At 43.3% G+C, this 23,178-nt stretch overlaps 2 protein-coding genes across 7 annotated transcripts in view; one reads left to right on the plus strand and one right to left on the minus strand.

The window, feature by feature from the left end:
- itga5 (integrin, alpha 5 (fibronectin receptor, alpha polypeptide)) overlaps positions 1-14,650 on the plus strand; it is a 47,801-nt gene extending 33,151 nt beyond the window's left edge. The window contains exons 20-31 of one of the 2 annotated variants that reach the window (XR_014569492.1): positions 1,030-1,180; positions 1,694-1,786; positions 3,696-3,775; positions 4,409-4,489; positions 4,972-5,077; positions 5,507-5,665; positions 6,435-6,536; positions 9,323-9,436; positions 10,206-10,307; positions 10,620-10,742; positions 11,667-13,837; positions 13,870-14,650. Coding sequence is in view for 1 of the 2 variants with exons in the window: in XM_083768994.1 (XP_083625120.1) it covers positions 1,030-1,180; positions 1,694-1,786; positions 3,696-3,775; positions 4,409-4,489; positions 4,972-5,077; positions 5,507-5,665; positions 6,435-6,536; positions 9,323-9,436; positions 10,206-10,307; positions 10,620-10,742; positions 11,667-11,750 (1,195 nt within the window). In the remaining variant the exon portion in view is untranslated. Of the gene's footprint in view, positions 1-1,029; positions 1,181-1,693; positions 1,787-3,695; positions 3,776-4,408; positions 4,490-4,971; positions 5,078-5,506; positions 5,666-6,434; positions 6,537-9,322; positions 9,437-10,205; positions 10,308-10,619; positions 10,743-11,666 lie in introns of both variants that reach the window. The other variant, XM_083768994.1, reaches the window with a different exon arrangement.
- The window catches only part of rapgef3 (Rap guanine nucleotide exchange factor (GEF) 3), a 37,629-nt gene continuing 29,091 nt past the window's right edge, over positions 14,641-23,178 (minus strand). For all 5 annotated transcript variants that reach the window (XM_083768996.1, XM_083768998.1, XM_083768999.1 and 2 more), the window contains 10 exons: positions 21,933-22,030; positions 21,359-21,484; positions 19,970-20,151; positions 19,315-19,405; positions 18,568-18,618; positions 17,989-18,076; positions 17,709-17,773; positions 17,544-17,598; positions 15,611-15,682; positions 14,641-15,391 (listed from right to left, as the gene is read on the minus strand). In XM_083768996.1, the coding sequence (XP_083625122.1) occupies positions 15,273-15,391; positions 15,611-15,682; positions 17,544-17,598; positions 17,709-17,773; positions 17,989-18,076; positions 18,568-18,618; positions 19,315-19,405; positions 19,970-20,151; positions 21,359-21,484; positions 21,933-22,030 (947 nt within the window). In that variant the 3' untranslated portion in view covers positions 14,641-15,272. The remainder of the gene's footprint in view (positions 15,392-15,610; positions 15,683-17,543; positions 17,599-17,708; positions 17,774-17,988; positions 18,077-18,567; positions 18,619-19,314; positions 19,406-19,969; positions 20,152-21,358; positions 21,485-21,932; positions 22,031-23,178) is intronic.

Genomic DNA, 23,178 nt, shown 5'->3' on the forward strand with positions numbered 1-23,178 from the left:
GCTGCCACACTTTGCTTTAAGCAATCTGTTAGCATTTTTCTCAAAAAATAACAACCTCCCTGATACTCCCCGCTCTGCCCTGTCATTTTGATTTCACATTTCTATATTTATCTCCCCTCCGCCGGCATCTTTTCAATGTATCGCTAATCCATCTCATAGGCAGAAAGCTCTTGTGACTATTAATGCCTAGTTCTTCTTTAACAAAAACTACAGGAGGTGTCACTACAACCATAGCCTGCTTTATAGTTGCCAGTTGCTTATGTATCCAGCCTTGGGGGTTGGGTGTATTTTTTTATTTTATTTCAGTGGAATATATCAATCATTCTCTGCTATGGTTGAGGTTGAGGTTGTTTTCGTATGTTTAGTATTGTCTTATTTTTGAAAATGGTTGATGCCTGTTTTAATGGATGTAGTTTGAATTCGTAGAATTGCTAGTAGAATATTAGCTTTAAGAATTTGCTCTTTTTGCTGCTTTTCCTGTGTTGCTTCATGAGATGGAGCTGTAATTAGAAGCGTCTGTGTGGCCCTCATATGGAATTTCTCATTGTTCCAAGCTGTGGAGGGGTACGGTACGGGGAGGGAGAGATTGGGGAGGGGGGGGGGCGGTAAGTCAGTGAGAGAAAGTGGGAGGGGGAGGTGTTTTACAGTGCTTGTCTGTGCTCTGTTTGCATGTATGACTTTATTGCTACATTGGAAACGTTTTCATTTGAGGGGGAGAGGAGTGGGCTTCCTGAGATTAATCTAGCCGCTGTCTTTTGGGTCATGTCCCATTTCTAAAGCTAAAGCTTGTGTTATTGCGCGTGAGACGGAAGAGAAAATCACGAAGATTAATTTGTTTTTTAATAAATGCGACGATATTATTACACAATCTGTTGTCGGGTCTTGCAAATAACCACATGGTTACTCTATTTATTTTTTAACTTGTGTGTTATACCCTTTTTTCCAAGTGTATTTGTGAAGAGGCTGAACACCGTGTAACCTGACGGTTGACCCCATTCGTAATCAATTTTTGTTTGGTTGGATCCTCAGGGACAGGAAGGAAGTCTACCTCGGCGATGACAACTCGCTGACCTTGACTTTCCACGCCAGGAATGAGGGCGAGGGAGGGGCTTATGAGGCGGAGCTGTATGTGGTGCTGCCCCCCGAAGCAGACTACAGTGGGATAGCACGCAACAACGAGGTGAGTGGAGCTGCAAAGTCAAACTCAATTCCTCATATATCCCATTCTGACCTGAGATCAGATTCATACGAGGTTTTCCACTGGACACACACTGGTCTGATGAACCCATTCTGACCTGAGATCAGATTAAAAAAATGTCAGTCGTTCTTCGATTTTTCAAAAATAGCAGACCTACAAGCTCGTATCGCGCCACTCGGTGGCGCGATATGAGCTTGTAGATCTGCTATTTTTCAATAGCTAAAGCATAACATGATGCCAACACCAAAATGGGTGCCCGGTCAGAATGGGATATACTGTACATGCCCTACTACAAACAGAATTGTATACAGTCAGTAGCCACGATTTAAAGGTCAGCCTGGAGCCTGTTTAAGTCTCTTGTGATATGATTACAGTTTCTACGTCTTTTGTTGTGATATGATTACAGTTTCTAATTCAGTATGAATGACTATATAAAAACCTTGAGGCTGTACTGCACCTGAGAGCCTCCTGTAACAAATCATCATTGTCTTCCAGAGCCTGGCCCAGCTGACGTGCAGCTATGAGACAGAGAATCAGACCCGCTACCTCAGCTGTGATCTGGGCAACCCTATGAAGTCTGGCACCAGTGTAAGAATACTACAACGCCTTGTACCATTTAATGCTTGGACGGTCGGGCACAGATGTTTTCCTTTGACCCCAATGAAATGAATAGCCATTTCTCTCACCTGCTACTAAACCCAGGGTATTTCCGGGTTGCTTGAAGGCCCTGGTGAGTGAGTCCGAGGCCTAGTAAACAGGGTTTATAAGAACACCACTTCTGAAAGGTGCGTTATGGTCAAGCGGTCAGCGTTGCCTGACTACACACCATTAGCACTTCCTCTGCACAGGAAAGGATTGTGTGTCATTCAGGGGGTTGGGATACAGCCGGCACGGAAAGGTCATCCATTTCATAATGTGAGGCAGAGTAGTGACAGGAAAAGGGCCTGAACGGCTTGCAGGAAGTTGTCCCTCCGTCACTACCCTGGCTCCCTGCTGGGCGAGAGTTCCCCCCTCTTTAATGGGCCAGTCACGGGCTGGCACCATTTAATGGGTCTGCAGAGTGAAGACTGTCGATTGGATGTTTAATATGAAGCATTAGACACGTATGTCTCTGACTGTGAGCGAGGGCGTCGATTCTAATTCATATTCCCAGACGGCCTGCGGTCGTGGCTTTGGCTAGACGGTAGGTAGGTGTGATGTGAATCATCTGTAACTCATAAGTGTGTAGGTAGCTGCACATAGACTTGATGATTATACCAATGACTCAAGTGAGCCATGGACCAGCCAACAGTTTTATGGGCTGTATTTACTGTATTTAAATTAGGACTGGGCAATATTGACATACTCTAATATCACAATATTGTTGACTAAGTTACTTTTAGCGAAATTAAGTGCTCTCACAAAACACTTTCACAATGAGAGTTTTTAATAAAGAATCAACAGCAATGCCTAAGTCATATACTCTAAGATCAGTCAGGCAAGTGATCACTTTAATGTAATGCAGCTTTTAAAGACAGGAAAAGACAACACATGCCATATCACCATCAACTTCTACTCGAGTCAAAACGTCTTTCTGTGTCCCTCTCTTGCCCTCTCTTTCATGCGCAGGCACATAAAGTCAAATTAAGCCGTAAAACTCGCTCCACTCAAGCATCCTGATTACAATTACAGCGCTGAACAAGCTTGTGGTCCGGGTTGTGAAAACAAAAGGGTTATGAAATTAAACTTTGACGAAAGGGCAGATAATACTCTCAGCCTTTCACGCGGACCTGCACAGGTGTACCGCAGCTGCCAGCCAGCCAGCCAGGCAGGCAGGCAGCCAGCCACCGGGTTCACAGACAGACTGACCCCCAGAGCATCAGAGAATATACAGGGGAGGGGATGAGCAGGGTGGAGAGGAGAATGGAGAGAGAGAGAGAGAGAGAGAGCAAAGGCACGCATGGCTGTCTGAGAAATCTGGGCCTCCAGGGTATATGCTGTGAAGTAGTTACAGAGACACTATGTTGGCCATCACTGTCACACGCTGAATGGTGCTTTTCAGCACTTGTTCTATACTGCTCCCATGCTCACTTTCTGCAGTTGTAATTACTCCTCCCGTCATCCCATGCATCCCTTTCTGCAGTTGCAATTTGGGCACAGTCTGCTAACTTCTACTCCTTTATCCCATTTTGACCTGAGATCAGATTCTAAAAATGTCCTCTACATCCTGACAGTTTTCTGAAAAAGCTATGTTTCTATGTCAATTTTTCAAAAATAGCAGACCTACAAGCTCGTAGCGCGCCACTCGGTGGCGCGCTATGAGCTTGTAGATCTGCTATTTTTCAATAGCTAAAGCATAACGTGATGCTAACACCAAAAGGGGTTATTTGGCCGGTTATAAATGGGATTATTCCGTCTTGGTTTTAGGGGTCTGTGTGATGATGGAAGAATCTAGTCTTGGCATCATGAGCGTGATAGTGCTGATGATTGACGATAACATTGAATATCTTCATTGCAGCTCTGGGCCGGCCTGCGCTTCACAGTGCCGCGGCTGAAGGACATGCGCAAGACGGTGCAGTTTGAACTCCAGATCCGCAGGTAGGAGGAGGACTCGTCCGGGAACGTATGCTGTAGTGATGCTTCCTGTGTTCCTAGAAATGAGAAAAAGAGCGCACACTGTTGTTGGCTCCCACTGTTTATTGCAGATCTACGTTTCAATCCCCGAACGATCTTCATGAGTATATACCATATATATATATATATATATATATATATATATATATATATATAATAATAATAACAACCGACAAAGATAGTTTGAGGTTTGAAATGTCGATCTGTAGACTGTAATAAAAGAAAATCACGCCCGTATGAAGTGAGGCGCGCTCTTTGTTATCATCATAAATCGTCTCATTCTGGCACAATCACAATTTGCGTCCTCACTTTTCCGTCTTCAATATTGTCTTCAGTGTTTGTGTTTACACAAACCCGGAAAGCTGGGCATAGGAGGGGCTAGCGCCCCTCAACAATGGTAGCTAACAACAGTGTTGTTATGCTTATTTTCTGTTTGTCCTGTACCTGATCACCATCGTAGTGTATGTGCATGCTCTACATTCCTTATTTTGTGTCCCAGGACCAACGGCAATAATTTGCCTTGTAAACTCATCTAGCCACCACTTTCTTTTAATCGTGTAATTTTAACACAATGATTGAATTTGCTCCTTTTCACAGCAAAAATGAGAATAATTCCCATAGTGAGGTAGTTCCCTACAAGCTGGAGGTGGTGGTTGAGGCTGACGTTATCCTGCAAGGGTGAGTGTTCCCGTTAGATTTCCCTTATTTGAGTTTGGAAGTTGGGGGAATTGACTAAGCCTTAAAGTGTGCGTGTGTGCGAGTGTGCGCCTGCCTAGTAGGGTATACATTTATTTAAACCCATTTAGGCCTGACGTCGAAATTAAAAAGAAAAAAGTCTTCTGAAAGAATATATATTCAAAGATTTGTGCCGCATTTTCACGATTTTTCAAAAATAGCAGGCCTACAAGCTCGTAGAGCGCCACTCGGTGGCGTGCTATGAGCTTGTAGATCTGCTATTTTTCAATAGCTAAAGTATAGCATAATGCTTAGTTAAAACCAAAAGGGGTTCCCGTCTATTTTGAGAACGGCCATGTTTTAAACGGGTGTCGTGACCTCAAAAAACGCATTTTCTGTTTTGTTCTGGGGATACATATATACTATTTTTAATGCCAACCCCACACTGCAGTCCTTCCTTACATCCCCATTTCTCTTTTTTAAAGTGTATCCCGGCCAGATAAGGTATTCTTCCCGCCAGCAAACTGGAAGGTGACCAAAAGCCATCAGGTGGAGCAGGACATCGGCCCTTCCGTGGAGCACATCTATGAGGTAATCAGCCAGGAAGCTCCTCCATGTCTCCGTCTGTTAAGCAGTACAGAACCATCAGGGCTGAGCAGATGGGGTTATAATAAAGCAGATCCCATCCATCATGCTGCAATGCCGAGTTCACCACAGTTACACAAGGAGATCTTTGTGTATAAGCAGTAAGCACAGCTGACTTCACAGAGTGACAAAAAACAAAAAAAAAACCCAAGGAAGATGTTTTCCAGATACAGTGATTTATTAGTGTGCCGTACTTATCAACTATTTCTCGGGAGAACTCGCAGAGCAGCACTTAATGTGTTTGTCTATTTCATAATTTCCCTTTCCTCCCTGTGACCTCTCTCTCTCTCTCTCTCTCTCTCTCTCTCTCTCTCTTTCTTTCTCTTTCTCCATCTCTCTCTCTCTCTCCATCTCTCTCTCTCTTTTCTCTCTCAGCTGGTGAACAACGGTCCCAGTCAAATCAGCCACACCCTGCTTCAGCTGCATTGCCCCCTCAATCTGCAGGGTCATCGCCTCCTCTACCCCCTGGAGTACTCCACAACAGGACCCCTCAACTGTACCACCAACCACACTATGAACTACCTAAACCTCAAAGTAAATACACACACACACACACACACGCACGTCGCACGCACACCCGCACGCCACGTCTGAGGGTCAAATGAGGCTAGGTCCAGCTGTGTCTTGTGTGACGGCTCACGTCATAGACGAGAGCAGTGAAGATGGTTCTAATCCACCGTGTGATTCACAGATGGGCTCTCCCACTAGTGGGCTCCACACCCACCTTCTCCTCCCTGCCTCACAGCCCCACCCAAGACACTCTCCCCACCGCCTGCTTTGAAGTCCTATAGCTCTTCGCTACACGCGGCACAGCTTGACGAACCACCCACTTCACCAACGATACACTCCCTTGCTAGTCTTTTGACATCAGACGATGTGCCATGTTGTAGGGTCGGGTTTATGTGGGCAAAGGGCTCCTGGTGTAGTTGTTTGTTTTTTTTTGTTTTGTATTTGAAGCCAGCCAGATGCCGAGTTTAAGGCTTGAGTTGGTTGTGTGTTCTGTCTTATATTTATGCCCAAGTGAAGTGTTAAGTACAGTGCGCTTCCAACGGGAACCCCATGTGGAGAAGAGCGCACATGCTTCAGATTAATGGCATGCTAACATTAGGTCTTCTATTGACGGAGAGGGTGGCGTGCTCTTCTGCCTGTGAGGTCAGTGTCTATGTTGGCCTAATGGTGGATGTGTGTGTGTGTGTGTGTGTGTGTGTGTGTGTGTGTGTGTGTGTGTGTGTGTGTGTGTGTGTGTGTGTGTGTGTGTGTGTGTGTGTGTGTGTGTGTGTGTGTGTGTGTGTTTTCTCCTCAGCTTCAACAGACCTCCACAGAGCTGCCGCCTGTCCTGGCGCTGCAGGCCCACGAGCACCACGTTGAGAAGAGGGACGTCCAGCTGGCTCAGTTGACTAATCTGGTGAGAGACCTGGGATTCATGGGATATACATAAATACACATACGTAATGGTGTTCTCAACGCCCTCCGCGCCATTGGCGTAGATCTAGGTCATTTGAAGCCTATTATTTAATATTACACTTACCGCAATTGCGCTTTCATAGCGCTTTCGATCGATCAAGCCATAATGCTACTTGCGTTAGCATCGGCACCTGTTGTTGTCATGACAATGGTTCGCCCATCTTAGATTGTCCTCGACATAATATTCCATTCTATCTGTTGTTTTCAACCGCCTGTATCTCCTATTCCTTGTCCCAGATGGCATTTTTGGTCAAAACAACGTTTCTTTGACGGCACAGAGCCGATGATGAGGAGCCCTCCAGTGCACCGGCATAGAGATCCATCTTATATACAAGGCCTGTCCAGGACCTGTTTAGCTCCCTAGTTTATTCTCACTTCCGGAAGTCTGGAAATGTGGCTTTTCGAAATAAGAGCTCAACTGGGAAAAATGCTGCCGTGAATTCTTAGATCATAATTTATCAATAAAATGCTAGCGCTGTAAGTGTTAATTTCTGTCCAGCTTCTGCTCGCCCTTTTTCAAATACCCCACATTGGTCTAGGAACGAACCTTTCAGGCCAGGTTTGAACTCTTAATGCAATACAGTAGGTGACGGAAAGGTCGCAGATTAGTGTAATAAATGTCATTATACAGTTCAAACGGTGATTCTATCACATTTGGACAGCAATCGATTAGGGTAGAGGGTGAGACTCGAACCAACGGGGTCGAAACCATACATTTCTCTGGGCAGCCCCGAAGTCAAGTGTGTTTTAGGTCTGGAACTATTTTGGTGGTACTATCCCTTTTTTATTTTTTACACACAAGGCTCCCGGGATAGGATAATTAGGTTATGATGTCGTTAAAGGGGTGGGGTCAAGAGGGCGTGCGGTGGGTCCTGATGTGGTGATTAACATTAAAGGGCTTGCAGCCTTGCACTGGCCGGGGTGGGGGTGGGGGGGGGGGGGGGGATGGAGCAGAGTGGACCTTGGAGGACCCCTGGAGAGGTGGAGGAAGGTGGCCGTTATGTCAGCGATGCGTGCAGGTTGCCTCATAGACTGCCCTCTAATTTTGCACTCTGGGTGTCGTCGGGCTCAGCGCCCCCACACACTGGCCCCATTGATCCGCCTCAGCTGCAGGTATAGCCACTCCATCTCGCCCCTCTTGTCTTCAGGGCTACCTGTTTCTGTCAAAGACCTCTTTGTCTGTCGGGCCTGTCGCTACCAAATGTCCTCGTTCATCAAGCCCGCCTGATGACATGCTGGCATAAAGGAGCCTTATTCTCCCGTTTCGCCAGACCGTGCACTTTTGTTTTTATGTCCAGACATCTCTCTCTCTCTCTCTCTCTCCCTCGACGAAACAGGATAAAGTGTGCTAGTGTTTGGTGTTGTCGTCAGTCCCGGTTGTCTCTGAGCCAATGCATGAGAGCGGTTCATTATTATTTTTAACTAAATGACTTGTCAGGGATTATAATTGTTATATATTCATAAACATTTACTGCTCGTGTGTTTGCTCGGAATATGCTGTAGCCCTGTAGTTATTGTTTGTTTAATTGGTAGTTCATTATGGTTATTATATATTTTGACACGATTATTAATCATACAGTAGCCCCTCGCATTATATGCCTTATTTTATGACTGACGTGGGAACAGCCCATGGCCACATAATCCCATTTGGGGTTTATATATGGAAAGCTTTGGACTGTGGCAGCTTTGCCACTGGACCATATATTCATTCTGGGTCCACAGAACCCGCCGGCCTTTACAGGGCCTTCTAGGCCCCCGTAGCCTGGGGCATTGGGGAGGTCTACCAGGAGGAAGTGGAGTGGACCGACATGCTCCGCGCATCATGCCTGTGTGCCCTTGTTTAACCCATTCTGACCTGAGATCAGATTCATACGAGGTATCCACTGGACACACACTGGTCTGATGAACCCATTCTGACCTGAGATCAGATTCTAAAAATGTCAGTCGTTCTTCGATTTTTCAAAAATAGCAGACCTACAAGCTCGTATCGCGCCACTCGGTGGCGCGATATGAGCTTGTAGATCTGCTATTTTTCAATAGCTAAAGCATAACATGATGCCAACACCAAAATGGGTGCCCGGTCAGAATGGGTTAAGACCGACCCTTTCCGCGTTTGCCCTCCTCGGTGTAATAAGTAAACTAATGCCCTCCCGCAGGAAACCCACCAAAACCTCTCCGTCTGGGGGTGGTCTGGCTATAACAGCAGCTCTAAAGACAACGCAGGCTGTAGACCAAAGTATATATATATGTGTGTTTAAAAGCGCCAAGCTGCATTATGGGGTTCTAATTAAGATGGTGTATTCTACAGCCTTGTGAAAAATGGGCTGGTTTTAGTGGTCGGGGCCATAATGTGGAGAGTGGTGACTGCATGCTGCATTTTTACAGTCTCGTGACATTCCCTCAATCTCTCTCTAATTTGAAGCAGGCCTGGAATAGAGATCATAACATTGGACTCTTTGTTATATTTATTTGGCCTGCAACATTAACATCGCTGTTATTTTGCCTCTCCCATATCACCACTTTAACTCCTGTCAAGTTTTTAGTGCACGCATTTAATGGCCGAGTTATGTTTTGCGCAACGGGAAATAAAGTTGCTGTGATGCTGTGAAAGGAAATGAAGTAGAAAAATCATTCAGTTTTCAATTACATTATGTGTCATTGCTAATGTGTCATTGCATTAACATTGTTTCACTTCCCCTGTTTTTTTTGCTTCTTTTTTTTCTCCAGTCGTGCTCTAATGTGGAGTGCTGGACACTCCAGTGCAATGTTGGTCTTCTGGAGAAGGGAACCACTGCCATCCTGAAAGTTCGGTCCCGCATCTGGGCAGAGACCTTCACTGAGGTTTGTTGGCGTATAGAACCCTCACAAACGCCTAACATGCACTATACTGTACAGACACATGTTTCCACCAGATGACAGAAGGGCACGGTACAGGAAAGGCTGTGCTGTGCACTCTATCTCTGCGTTGGTGTCTGTGTATTTTCTCATGTCAGGGGCTTGGCAGAAAGTCAGTAGCCACCATGCTTTAAAGTGGCAAGAAGGAAAACATCAAGACCTAAAACCTAAATTCTGAAACTGGCGAAGACGGATATCCAGTCAGTCTTGCACACATGATTGTATTGACTGGCTGTCAGCATTGGCTTCAGGTCCTTCAAGGCATCCAAATGTCTGAATTTTTTTTTGCTCAATGTCAGAGAAAGCAGCAGCTAACTACAGTAAGCGTGGAATGGCTCTATGCTGGATTAACTGCTTGTGTAGTCAGGTATGTGTGTGTGTGTGTGTGTGTGTGTGTGTGTGTGTGTGTGTGTGTACCGTACATGCTCCTCTACTGTAATACAAGGCTTATGAGTGACTGCATTGAAAATTCATTAGCTGGTGGTCATGGCCTCTCATGATTGGAATGTCACAGTGGCTTTTCTGTGCAAGTTTCATCAGATTCTGTGAGACGTTAGCACCACCTACTGTGTATGTAATGCAACTCATTCACCCATGTAAGCTTTGTTCCTGGTAATTAAACAGTACAACGCTGTTATATATAATATATATACATTTAATATTAATAAAGTATTTTCAGGCAGGTCTAAAATGTACCATATTTCTCCCTCTTTAGAATCCGTATAAGAGTTTTGTGTTAGAGTGTCTGGCCAGGTACAGCGTGATGAAGATGCCATATGCCATCCTGCCCAAGTACTATCCCATGGGACAGAAAAAGGTACTTGTGCTCAGTTCGCAACTACATTGCAGTGTTTTGACTGTATTACTGTATGTTCGTGATTGTTTGAGTTTAACCCATTCTGGATGGGAACCCCTTTTGGTGTTTTAACTAAGCATTATGTTATACTTTAGCTATTGAAAAATAGCAGATCTACAAGCTTGTAGGTCTGCTATTTTTGAAAAATCGTAAAAACGCGGCCAAAAAAATATTTGAATATATATTCTTTCAGAGCGAACTTTTTTCTTTTTTTTTTGACGTCGGGCCTAAATGAGTTTAAAAACGGAGGACTAATGCTGTGTTGCTTGTCAGGTGGTGACTCCAGTGGTGTGGAACAAACCAGACAGCCAGTACAATGTTCCTTTGTGGATCATCATTCTGGCTATCCTAGCCGGATTGCTACTCCTGGCTCTCCTGATCTACGTCCTCTACAAGGTCGGTGTTGCTCACACTCAAAGCTTTATTCATACCATCATTGTGCGATGGCATCACTTGCCGAAAAGGACATTTTCTAAAATTTAAAGTCCCTTATTTTCAGCAAACAAATGTATACATTTACATGTCTTAACAAGACATGTTACACCAGGGGTTCCCAAAAGGTAGATCGTGATCTACCAGTAGATCACAGGGGCTGCAGGTAGATCACATGACATGCCCCTAAAAAAAGGATAAAAAACATATTTTTGGCATCTGCCACTTTTTTTTTTTTTTTAAGATATTTTTTTGCGGCTTACGCCTTTTATTGATTTTTGAAGGGACAGACAGTAGGCTGACAGGAAACGGGAGAGAGATGGGGGGATGACATGCAGTAAAGGCCGTGTCGGGTCCGGGAGTCGAACCCGCGGCACACTGCGACTGGATTACCAGTCCGGTGCCCAGACCGTTACGCTACGGCCTGGGCCGGCATCTGCCACTTTAATGAATGTGACTTGATTCATTGATTGACATCAAAAAGGGCATGTCAGCTCAAACCCACAATGCAATATTTTGTTTTCAAGAGTGTTGCTGTGCACAAACATCAGTAGCATTACAAGTACAAAAAACGACCTACCTATTCCATTTCTCCATTCCAAGTGCATTTGTCTTATATCTACTAACAACGCCGCTATTCCATATTTTAAACTATTTTCAGCAATGGTATAATATAATTTTGAGCCAGTCATTTTGAAAGTAGCTCTCAAGTCAAAAAAGGGTGGGCACTCTTGTGTTACACACACTACACATACTGTTTATATAGTGCATTACATAAACCATGATCCATAAAAAACCTAATTGAGAATTGAGTTTCATTATTGATTCAGTCGGTGTGAGTGATTGAGTTAGTGTTCACTTCTCCTTTCTCACTCTTTGTCCTTGTAGCTTGGCTTCTTCAAGCGATCTCTGCCATATGGCACTGCCATGGAGAAGGCCCAACTCAAACCACAGGCTGCCTCTGAGGCCTAAATCAGCACCAGAGCTTTCGGAACCACATAAACTACCCATATGATTGCAATGGAGAAACATGATGAAAGAGAGGGATCAGGTTGCAGTTGAAGACTTAGGAGGAGAAAGACCACTGGAACTCCACTATGCTGCACTAGAGAAAGATAAAAAAACAAAAACAAATATGAGGTCTCCAAACCAAATGAATGTGCTTTATTTAATATATGTTTTTTTGTTTGTTCGGCCGGTTGGGATTGTTACCAAGTAGACCTTTTTTTTTTTTTTTCAAAGTCAGACTGCTTTGCGATGAACATTGGACTGACCATAACCTGCCTGCTGCACAGGAATTGCAGTAACAGGCAACATTGGTCCCATAGCATGGATTAAGGAAGACGTCTGGTGTCTAAAAGACTTCTCGGTTTGAGATACCCTGTGAGAGAGAAGACCTCTTGGACACTTTTGAACCGACGCAGTTTGGTGCTAGCGATGGCGCGTTCTCTCCTAGCAGGATTCGGCCACACATGGCGGGAAGGCGGTGTGAATGTGCAAACCTTTTTGTAGCATAAGATGGACCTCCTGAGAGGTTCTGTAACGCGTCACAGAGGCCACAAAGTTTCGCTTGAGAACATTGACCTGACTGACAGTCACAGAGAGGGCATATTACCAGCCCTTTCAATACCAAAGTTGTTGTTTAATAGCTCAGATTTTATTTTACATAATTCTGTGTATCTGACATAATTTATACCCAAAGTGCTACCAAAGTGTTCATCAAAAAAGATCTCTCTCTGCCTCAGGTTGGTGGACGGTGCTGGGTTCAGCTGTTTTTGCACTCAGAGGAGAAATCTACTGATGTTACCAAAAAAAAAAAGAGACGCCAAAGACTGGTCTTCCTTTGAGTTGTTGACTTTGACTCCTACTGATGTCTCGTTTGCTTCAATCCCAATTGTACACACTCAGAATAACCAATGCTCGCGTCATTGTTGTCTTGTAGTCAACTGGGATACGACTGGAACCACCACAAACCTATGGAACCTCACAATTGGCTTGAAACATTGTGGTGCTTCTGTCGGAAAGCTTGGCTTGTGGTTGTCCTATTGCGAGAGATTTAGCATTAACTTAACAATATGCCTGGGCTAGGTCTAGGCTTGTCAGTGGCAGCATAGAGACTCTGACACGAGTAAAGAGAAACCACAATATGGCCATGATTTTAAGTAAAGACTTGACAATCTATTGTAACCTCCGTGGAGAAGAAGCGGGAGGCTTCAGTCTCACTACAAGGATCGTGCCAGTGTGGTGAGCCTGAGGCCATTCTCTGACTATAGTGCATGTGACACTGTGAGACAATGTGAGTTTGATTGTGCTTTCAGGTGAAAGTAGCCTATGTTTAGAAGGGCAGCATACAGACTATAAACAGGAGGAGTTATTCCAACGCCACCACAAGGCTACAGCCATAGCCAGGGACTGACGGTCAAAATGCCTTGTATTTGGTTCATTTATATGCCATGTAAATAGGTTTCATGTGCCTTAAAATGTAAATAGTCAATGTCTGCGAGAGAGAGAGTGTCTGCAAGCATGTGTATGCAAGTCTGTGTGCACTTGCATGTGCCCATGTATGTGCGAGTGGTGTGCTTTGTGAATGTCTGTTGTGTGTGTGTGTGAATTTGGCATATCTTTCTCATTGCTTAGTCCTGTCCGTCGCCATCAACTTTGTCGCTGACATCAAGCGATTCTTTTAAATTCTTGATAATGTTAGCACAAGTACCATCAGTGCATTGGCTGTTCAACTACAATGACAGAAAGTAGGATAACTGATGACCATGGTAGCTATTCATCTATGTCTGTGAATAGAGAAAGACTAGAGCCTGTTTTATACTTCATTGTACAATGGTTTGTAAATCAGGCGGAACGCAGCCGTCCACACATGTTGCATAGCATACCAGTTAGTACCTCAAACAAAGGGACAGCAACTAGGCACTGGGAACTAAAGGTTGTTTGGAAGTGCAATATTTGTATTCACTTTTGTTAGTATTACAGTTTTGAAGGTTTTTATTTGTTTATTTTGTGAGCGAGTTGATAAACCGTGTGTGTGTGTGTGTGTGTGTGTGTGTGTGTGTGTGTGTGCGCACGCACGCGCGCGAAGGGAAGTGTGTGTGTGTGTGTGTGTGTGTGTGTGATGGGAAGTCTGTGATGATAACCATTAAGACCTCCTGTAAGGATTTCTGGCTTTTAAACTATTATTACAAAGCACAAGCAATAGTGCAAAACCTCTCTTTTGAGAACGTTTCCCACTGCAGATGTACTCACCACTCCGCTTCTGCACCACTTTTCTGTTTTGAGTTGTTTTAATGCCACTGATTGAGAGTGAAACATGGCTTCTAATGACCTGCACAACACATCTTAAGTTGAGCTTAAAGAATGTTGATGTAGTGTGATAATTTATGTGCAGTGCAGTTGTTTCACCTGTGCAAACAGTATTAACCACATAATGTGTTGGCTATGTTTTGCCTCATTACACTTTTTACAATCCCCATTGTGGTGTTCAAAGTTCTAAATGGCCACTTCATTCATAATTGTCATTTTTCAACAGCGTCTGTATGGTTATACTAATAGTTACATATGGACTGATGCCAACCTATTTATAACGAAAGGGGATTATTATTCAATTTCTTTCATGGTTACATCAGGAGAAGGCACTGGGTTTGTATTTTTATTTTTTTATGTTTGGTCCCATTATTGCTCTCCTGAACTTTTTAAAAGAAGTTGTACATATTTCTGAAAGGAGAGTATTTTATTTTTTACTTCAAATGACAAACGTATTTGTTGTGAATAATTTTCTCCCCATATTGGGGAGATTGTCTTTTGAGGATATGTTGTACCTGCTATGGTTTGTATTTTAAATAAAATAGTTCCGTTTTTACAGACGTCTTGAGTTTATCTGAAAACACAACTCAAAATAATTTATTTTGAAAATAACATACTTACACACTCAGCATGTTTAGTTAGTTGCCTGCCTACCAAACATTGTTGTGATAATGTGCTCTGTACAATCGGTTTTGAAGGAAAGAATGATATACAAATATATACAAATGATGTAAATGATACCAGGCATCTAGAAGTGCACACTCATCTAAACTCAGCCAATGAAACATTTCTTATAAGCAGATTTTTGTTTCCCCAATATATAACACTGCTAAGATTAGGTGTTCAACTCTTATTGGGCCCACTTGAGTTATGCGCACATGAGTCATGATAGTGAATGCTTTTCAGGTAGACAGCAGACTGCAGTCACTGCATGTCTGCAAACCTTTTCAACAGCCCTAGAATATCCAGAGAGTACAAGACAGTACTGTGGTAAGGCACTAGAGGTCGCTGCAACCCACACTGCATTCTGCATTGCAACCCAGGTCCAGGTTATTGTAGCTGCCTTGAAATTGTTAATTCACCAGAAGACAGTAGTGACTGACAGCACAAACGCATAACAAAATTGCTTGTCGATCCAATGTCCATTCTCTGATTCAGAGATTAAAGGCAGTGACTTAGGTACTAGCGTTCCATTGTTCTTGACAGTTGCGTTAGCGAGCGCTGATTATCAATCACCTGGAGGTTCTGAATGTACTGCCGGATGCTGGTTGGACTCCGCAGTGGCAAAGAGTGCTCCGAGTCTATGCAAGAAGAGGAACATAAATGGACTTAATTGACCCGACAGACACATGAAAGCCCTTTTGGAATGCTCTGCACTATTGTGTAATGATAACGTTCTCATAGTAGTCTAGCCTATAGGCATGATGACGAGTTTATTGGCCAATGGGGCCGGGGCCCTGTTGGAATTATATGGAGATGGAGAGTTTGTTTAATTATTGTTATTGTAAATGACATCTTACATGTAGATATGCGAATAGCAGGTGCCTCTGGAAACATTCGATCTGCCAAACTTTTCTGTGGTGAAGAAGGTGCTAATGAGAGAGAGAGAGAGAGGGAGAGAAGACAAAATGAGTTCCACGCTGGTTCAACCAACAGAGAATGACATTGATGACCGTCCATGCAGTCATTAAAGTTAAAATCTCAAGAGGGTGAAGTTCACCGGAATGTCTTGATGAGTCATTGTTATTAGGAAATTATTAGTCAATGGACCATTGGTTGAGACACAGTGGGATGCATAGCAAAGTGATACAAAAGCACTAATCTTAGCCCATATCCCCACCCAACACAACAGTGGTCCCCAGGTTGATTCTAAGTCAGGGTGGCGGTCCCTCATTCACAATCAGTTGAAGTTATTTTATTGACATGATAAGCCCATTTACTGGCAAAGGGTTCAAAGGTAATATGAACTGTTATTAACTTTTAACTTTTTGGGGGCCCCTAAGCTTGAGCCTCCGTGTGACAGCAACGCGGTCACGCGGAGGCTGAAGCTCAGAGGCCCCTGAGCCCAACATAATCCTCCCCTGATTGGGGCCTGGGAGGGCTGGCAATTAATCACGTTTGTTGTTTTTAGGGAATTGAATGTTGGTGATCTATGTCTGATGTTTGTGTTGTTTTTATGTCTGATGTGGAAATGGCATGTGGCACTGGCATCATGTCATGTATGTGGCACTAGGGGTTTTTATTGTGACAGGCAGTGTTCTACTATTGGTCAATATTCCTATTTGTGAAGTGAGATCATCACATCATTATTAAATTCAAGAACCGCTGTCTGTCTGTCTGTCAGTCTGTCCTATTCCGGGTCACCAGTGAAATGCATGTTGGGACGTCTTCCGGGTCACCAGTGAAATGCATGTTGGGACGGCTTCCGGGTCACCAGTGAAATGCATGTTGGGACGGCTTCCGGGTCACCAGTGAAATGCATGTTGGGACTGACACAGATTAATACTGGGACACACTTTTACGCGTAACAGACCCAAACAAACATAATTTGCTATTCATATTCAGAACGGGTAAGGACTAGTTTCTTAAATTTGGTCTTTTTTTTATTATATTTTTGGGCTTTTTCTGCCTTTTATTGGATAGTGTACACTAGTATTGGTGACTAAGTATGGGGAGAGAGATGGGGGGGGGGGTGACACGCGGCAAAGGTCGTCGGGATTGGGAGTTGAACCCGTGACACGCCGTCAGGCTGGCTTAGCAGCCTTTAGGTGCCAGGACCGCTACACTAGCCGCCCGGGCCTATTTCTATTTTATTACCAGTGATAGATGTGACCTTTGAGGAACATTTGGAACCCATAATTCGTCATAAGTCATATTCAATACAGTTTGGACTAGTAATGTGTGTTCTTGTGTAAATTACATATGCCTATTCAGATGTCGCCACCTAGGAGAGTTCCCAGCTGGCTCCCCCATGGTGTTGGCCTTTGATTATCTAGTCAAGCATGTCACTTTTCTTCCGATGGCGTTGAGGCCGTTGGAGGGTCTCAGTGGCTCCTGCTTTGTACTCAAAACATCACATCATCCGTTGTGTCTCTCAACTTCGTTGTTAGTCTAGGATATCTCAAAGTCTCTGTACAAAGTAAGGACTAGGGGGTGTCCAATATTTCCAACAGCTTCTCACATGGTTTGAAAAGAATGTGAACTGATCCACTGAGGTATTTGTTTGGTGAAAGGCCAACGTTTTTAATAACAACAACATCAGCACCCCCATTACACGATTAATGTCAACGCGCATCCCAGGGGGAAGTCCCTGCTTTGTCTCTTCCCTGTTATTCACTTTCATATTCATTCAAGTCTCATTGGTGATGTGCATCTGATACAGTATTTATCTCAGCATAGCAGTGAGTTTTGAATTTGATACTTTTAGCCCAGCCGGGCTGATTATTAACTCACTGTAAGGCTGGCTTCTGCATCCTCGTACTATCTTCACTGTCTTGGCAATCATGCGCTGCAACATGAGAGAATGAAGCATTCAAAGATCAATCTCCATTATGCTAGCGGAGCAATGCCACGGCAATTAAAATAAAATCTCATGTGCAACTATTCTATTCCTCCTACCATCTTCTCAAAATTGATGAGTTTTTCTGTGTAGTTCTTGTTTCCCTCATGGATGAATGTCATATCTATGTACAGAAAAGAACATACGTTAGCAGTGAGTATAGCTTGATTTATACTCCATCATACGCTTTGTGAATTGGTTGGGTCTGCTGTTTTTGGCATGCGATGGAGAATAAATTAAGCATATCTCAGAGTAGTAGTCATTGATTATTGCTGTTGGTGACATTGGTGTTGTGTGTTAATATCACTAGAAGCTAGCCGTATATACTAGGTAACTTACCTTTTAGCAGCAGAGGCATGAAGGGGATGTAAGGTGGACTCAGTTTACCCACAGCCAGCCTGTAGGATCTGTGGTTACGTGAGGGATCCTAATTGGAACAGCAGATAAAATAAAGGAACCTTTAGACTGGAGACTTTCTTTTAACAGTGTATGAAAAGTGTTTTGCTGCTTTGGGATACAGACAATGAAACATTAATTTATATAGTGTACTGATTAGAGTCCAAATGATATATCGGTTTGGTCGATATGTCAGCCATTACTTCACGTTTTTGACGGAATCAGTATCAACCCCGTTAGCCGATCAATATCAACCTGGCACAAACATTTTAATGTCAGGGCTTATCTGGTTAAATAAAATAAAGTACATTTTTATTGAAAAATAAACATATTTCTTTTTCTTTCTATTGTTAGGTTAAAATAATGCTCTCAAATAGAAACTTTTTATTTTTATTTTTTTATTTATTTTTGAAAATATTGCACTTTTTGAAGAAATATCAATGGGCTCTGTAACTGACAGTTCTCAAGCATTTTCCAAGTCATAGATGAGAGCATTGAGTGTAGTGGGCAAATGTCTCTTACCATCAACCTCTCGTAAGTGCAGTAGACTCGTTTTGTTTTACTGGGAATTCTCTGTGACAGACAATAACAAAAAAGAGAAATCATTTAAAAGGTGTTATCCTCTTATGCTGTGAGACCAAATACATTCTGATGAAGTCGATTAGTAGTTCTGACCATCACGTTGAGTAGCTATCTATGCTTCTTTTTTTTTAAATACATTTTTATCCCACGATTTTGTAGCCCATTTTTCACCCCTGTTGTGTCAATTAACTAATGTGATCCTGGGCTCTACACACACCCTCCGCCAACCTGGGGAGAGCAACGAACTCATGCTTCCTTCATGCATGCAGCATGAGTGTCCAAGTTGCTCCTTTACACCTGACAGGGGGGGAGTTTCCCTGGTTGGACGTAGCGCGTGGAAGGAACACGTTATTCCAACCAGTTCCTTTCCCCTCCATCAGGCTGGCCAGGGGGAGGCAGTTTAGAGACCAGGATTACTGCATGTTCTTTTGTGAGCGTACCTACCCTAGGCCAGGGGACACGGGGAGAACATGCAAACTCCACACAGCTATTTGCTTCTTAACCTTTTCTGAATCAGGATCAATGGATTGATCATTCATCAATGAAACTAACTCATTTTTCAAGGTTTATTTTTTACATTATTGTTTTTTATTTATATATATTCTATATATTAAATTAAATTAATTATTTGGGGTCCCACTTGTGACATCTTCATGGCCCACCAGTAGGCCCTATAGCAGCTCTTACCTCCCAGGTCTTGTACAGCCTTTGCACTGCACTGTTGCTCAGACCAAACATCACCGCAAAGAAAGAGTTCAGGTTCCTCTGCTCCTTCAGTCTGGAACAGAGAAGAAACAAGGCCATATAAGGCTCCTTGAAGCTATAGTGTTGATATTGCAGGTGATTTGCATGACTGAGTGCACGGAAACATAACGGGGGCTGACTATTAAAGGACCACTTCACCACTTTTCAACCTATCTTTATATAATAGGTCCTCACTAATAATCATGAAAAAATTTAATGCAATTTTGTTCTACTCGGTCTGTGTCTCACAGGAGGGCTGTGGGCAGTTCAGAAACCGTCCTCCAGTGACATCATTGATGGGGAATACAAGTTAATAGAAACGGCAGGCTTTCTAGTCCTGAAAAGTTGCAATGCGAAAATGGAAGCCATCGTTCTCACGATAATGAGATAATTTTTGTAAAAAAAGTCTTGTTAAAAAAAATCTGCCTAATGATGATGTCACTGGAGGACGGTTTCTAAACTGCCCACAGCCCTCCTATGAGACACAGACTGAGTAGAAACAAATCGTGCCATTTTATCAAGATTATTAGTGAGGACCTATTATATGAAGATTGGTTGAAAAGTGGTGAAGTGGTCCTTTAACCAGAATGACCCTTACACGGCAGCCATCTTGATGAACTTCTTGAGAAGCATGGCTCTCTTCATCAGGTCTTCACACAGGCACAGCTCCGTCACCACCCAGTACTGGACCTCGTTGAAGCGGTGGACAAACCGCTCCAGGTTAGCCGTGGTGGCGCCCAGAAAGTTATGGCGGCCAAATATGTAGTAGACCAGCTCTACCTGGAGAGGACACAAAGGTTATTCAGCAAACATATACAGTATACTGATAATTTAGTTTATCCTTATTAAATTCAAGAACCTCTGTCTGTCAGTCTGTCCTATTCCGGGTCACCAGTGAAATGCATGTTGGGACGGACACAGATTAATACTGGGACACACTTTTCCGCGTAAGAGACCCACACGGGGAAAACGAACTCGGACGGGGCATGTTAACGTGAACACAGGCACTGTTTCGACACCACACTGAACATCATTTGCTGTTCATATATTGAGAACGGGTAAGGACTAGTATTATAAATATACTTTAAACAAAGGTATACATTTAACATACCATATACATATTTTTTTAGAATATGAGTGAAAAGGGTAACTACACAGCAAAACCCTTAGTGTTAATTGAATCATTTATAACTCTGAGAAGGTACAAATGAAACCAAGTGGATCATGTACAGGTCAATTTGCAGAAAAATGTGGTGCATGCAATAGAGTAGTTGTTGGCCAGATGATCTGAATCTGATCTCTGATCTGCCCTTGCACAGGACATTTCAGATCTACAAGCTTACACTGCAGCTCACTGCAAAGCATTTTGAGCTTGTAGATCTGCTATTTTCTGTGTGTGAGATGGACCAGACGGTGTGCAACCAAGTATGAATCCAAGCAGCCGTAACACCACCACAATCAGATAAAAGGCACCAGAGACAGTGACTCAGGTGCATGACTGTCCGACCAGACATCTCAGCATTCTCCTTATGCTGATAGACGCTGGTCTCTGACTGCCAGTATCGGCTTTCATAAGCAAACAAAGAACAAGCTATTAAACCACTTACGTCCATATACTTCATTGACCGGAGTCCCCCGGGGGCCTATTATACTTGGAAGTGGAACCCCCTTTCTTTCCTCTGAGTCTATACCGACTATACTACTACTATAAATGTCTTTGCCGAAAATAGCGATCTATAAGCTCACAAAACGTTGCTGCCTGCAATGCAACAAATTGTGAGTTTGTCATTTTAATCAAATGACATGCCCGGATAAGGGACGCTATAGGGTTCAAGTGGTTAACCATAAATACCCCAATATAAAATAAACACATGAACAACATGCATGGCTGTATCCAATTCCAACGTGATTGCACATGTCACATGTAGCCTAAATGCCTGAGCTGTCATCAGGACTGCGCTCACTGTGTTGTGGCACTGCAGTGTACCTCATGCATGGCAGCGAACAGCTCCCAGTCATAATTGGTGAGTTGGCTGGCGATGTCTTTGGAGCACATCTGTTCCAGGGTGTCCATGGTTCCCTGCTTTGGTCCTTGCTGTTCCTTTAGAGGCCTCTGTTAGATATGGGTGTGTGTGTGTGAGAGAGAGAGAATGGGGGGGGGGGGGGTTGGGGGAAAGGAAGAGAGATACATGGGGGCAGAGGGGGGAGGAACAAGATGAGAGAGGAGACGAGAGAGGGGGGAGAGAGAAAGGGGGAAAGATTGAGGGAGAGAGAAGAAACACAGGGAGGCAGCAGGGGATTACATCATTCTGCACTGACTGCACCCTGGAGAGAATCACTCATACATCATTTCAGATTCATGGAAACTGCAGTATGGTGGCGGTTTTTGACTCATGAAGTGTAATAAGTGTAAAGTGCAGTTAAGGCACAAATAAATTGGGTGTAATAATCATTAACTTGCTGATGTGCTCATGCCTCCATCCCTGGCTTGCAGTAAAAAAAAGAAGAAGAAAGAAGCAAAGCACATGGTTTGTATTAGATATAGAAGCAGTTCTTCTCACCAGTTGTTCCACCTGACTGGCTGTGCAGAGGAACAGCCTCTCGTTCAGCCCTAGAGCAGTATACACAGCGCTGGCGTCCATCTTCAGCTGAGCCCTGTCTGAATGTATAGATGGATTTCAAATTCAATAGAACTCAACCACATTCCTCTGGGATGCCTCGACGGGACTATTGGCCGCTTACGAGCGACTGTCATACAGGCTGCTCAATAGAATGGACGACTATGACTCAAAATGGGGCTTTTACCATTATGCATGTATCAGGACTCTGATTAGTTTCTGGCCCTGAGTGAGCTCTGAACGGGCTGCAACTTTAGGAAAATACACTGAAGGAATAATGTCTGGAATTGGGGCTGGGGTGGACTGCGGGATATGTATGTGCATCTGTTGTTTTGTTTTGTTATGCATTTATTTTGTTGTGTTTTGTCTACGTCTATGTCAATGTCTTATATATAAAAGAAAATTTATAAAGTACAAATCATAAAAATAAAAATAAACTTAACCACATTAAAGGACAACTTTAGTTTTTTTTTCAACCAAGGTTCATGTTTTAGGTTGTTATTAGATAAACTAAAAGGTTTCTTTCATTTGCTGCTTTCTTTCGTTTTGGAAATTTTAGCAGTTTTTGACAGGGGGGCGGGGGCATTCGAGCATGGGGCTAAATATGTATTTTTTCACAAAATATTATGGGGATTTATTTTTTTATTATTTACTATAGTCCAAATAAACCCCAAGAAATTACATCTGGCCACAAAAGATCACAGGATCTATTGAATGTGACAAACTGACATATTGAGCCTATACACACAGTATAAGCCTTCCCCCAGTAGGCTACCTTCACATTCAGTAGATCCTGTGATCTTCTGTGGCCAGATGTAATTTCCTGAGGTTTATTATGACTATAGTAAATAATAAATAAATAAATCACCATCAAATTTGGTAAAGAAATACATATTTAGCCCCATGCTCGAATGCCCCCGCCCCCCTGTCAAAAAGAGCTAAAATCCCTAAAACGAAAGAAAGCAGCAAATGAAAGAAAATTAACACTCACCTTTTAGTTTCTCTAATAACAACCTAAAACATGAACCTTGGTTAAGCCTGGCATCCCTGTTTTGGACATCCCCCCCCCCTCTGAAAATACAAGCTCACAAAGCCTCGCATCACAACGCACTGTGAGCTTGTAGATGAGCTATTTTTGCTATACTTTTCTTGAAATGTTGGACTTGGTTAAACGGACACAATAGTCTTA

This window comes from Protomyctophum parallelum (assembly GCF_964188405.1).
Source record: "Protomyctophum parallelum genome assembly, chromosome: 7".
Taxonomy (NCBI): Eukaryota; Metazoa; Chordata; class Actinopteri; order Myctophiformes; family Myctophidae; genus Protomyctophum; species Protomyctophum parallelum.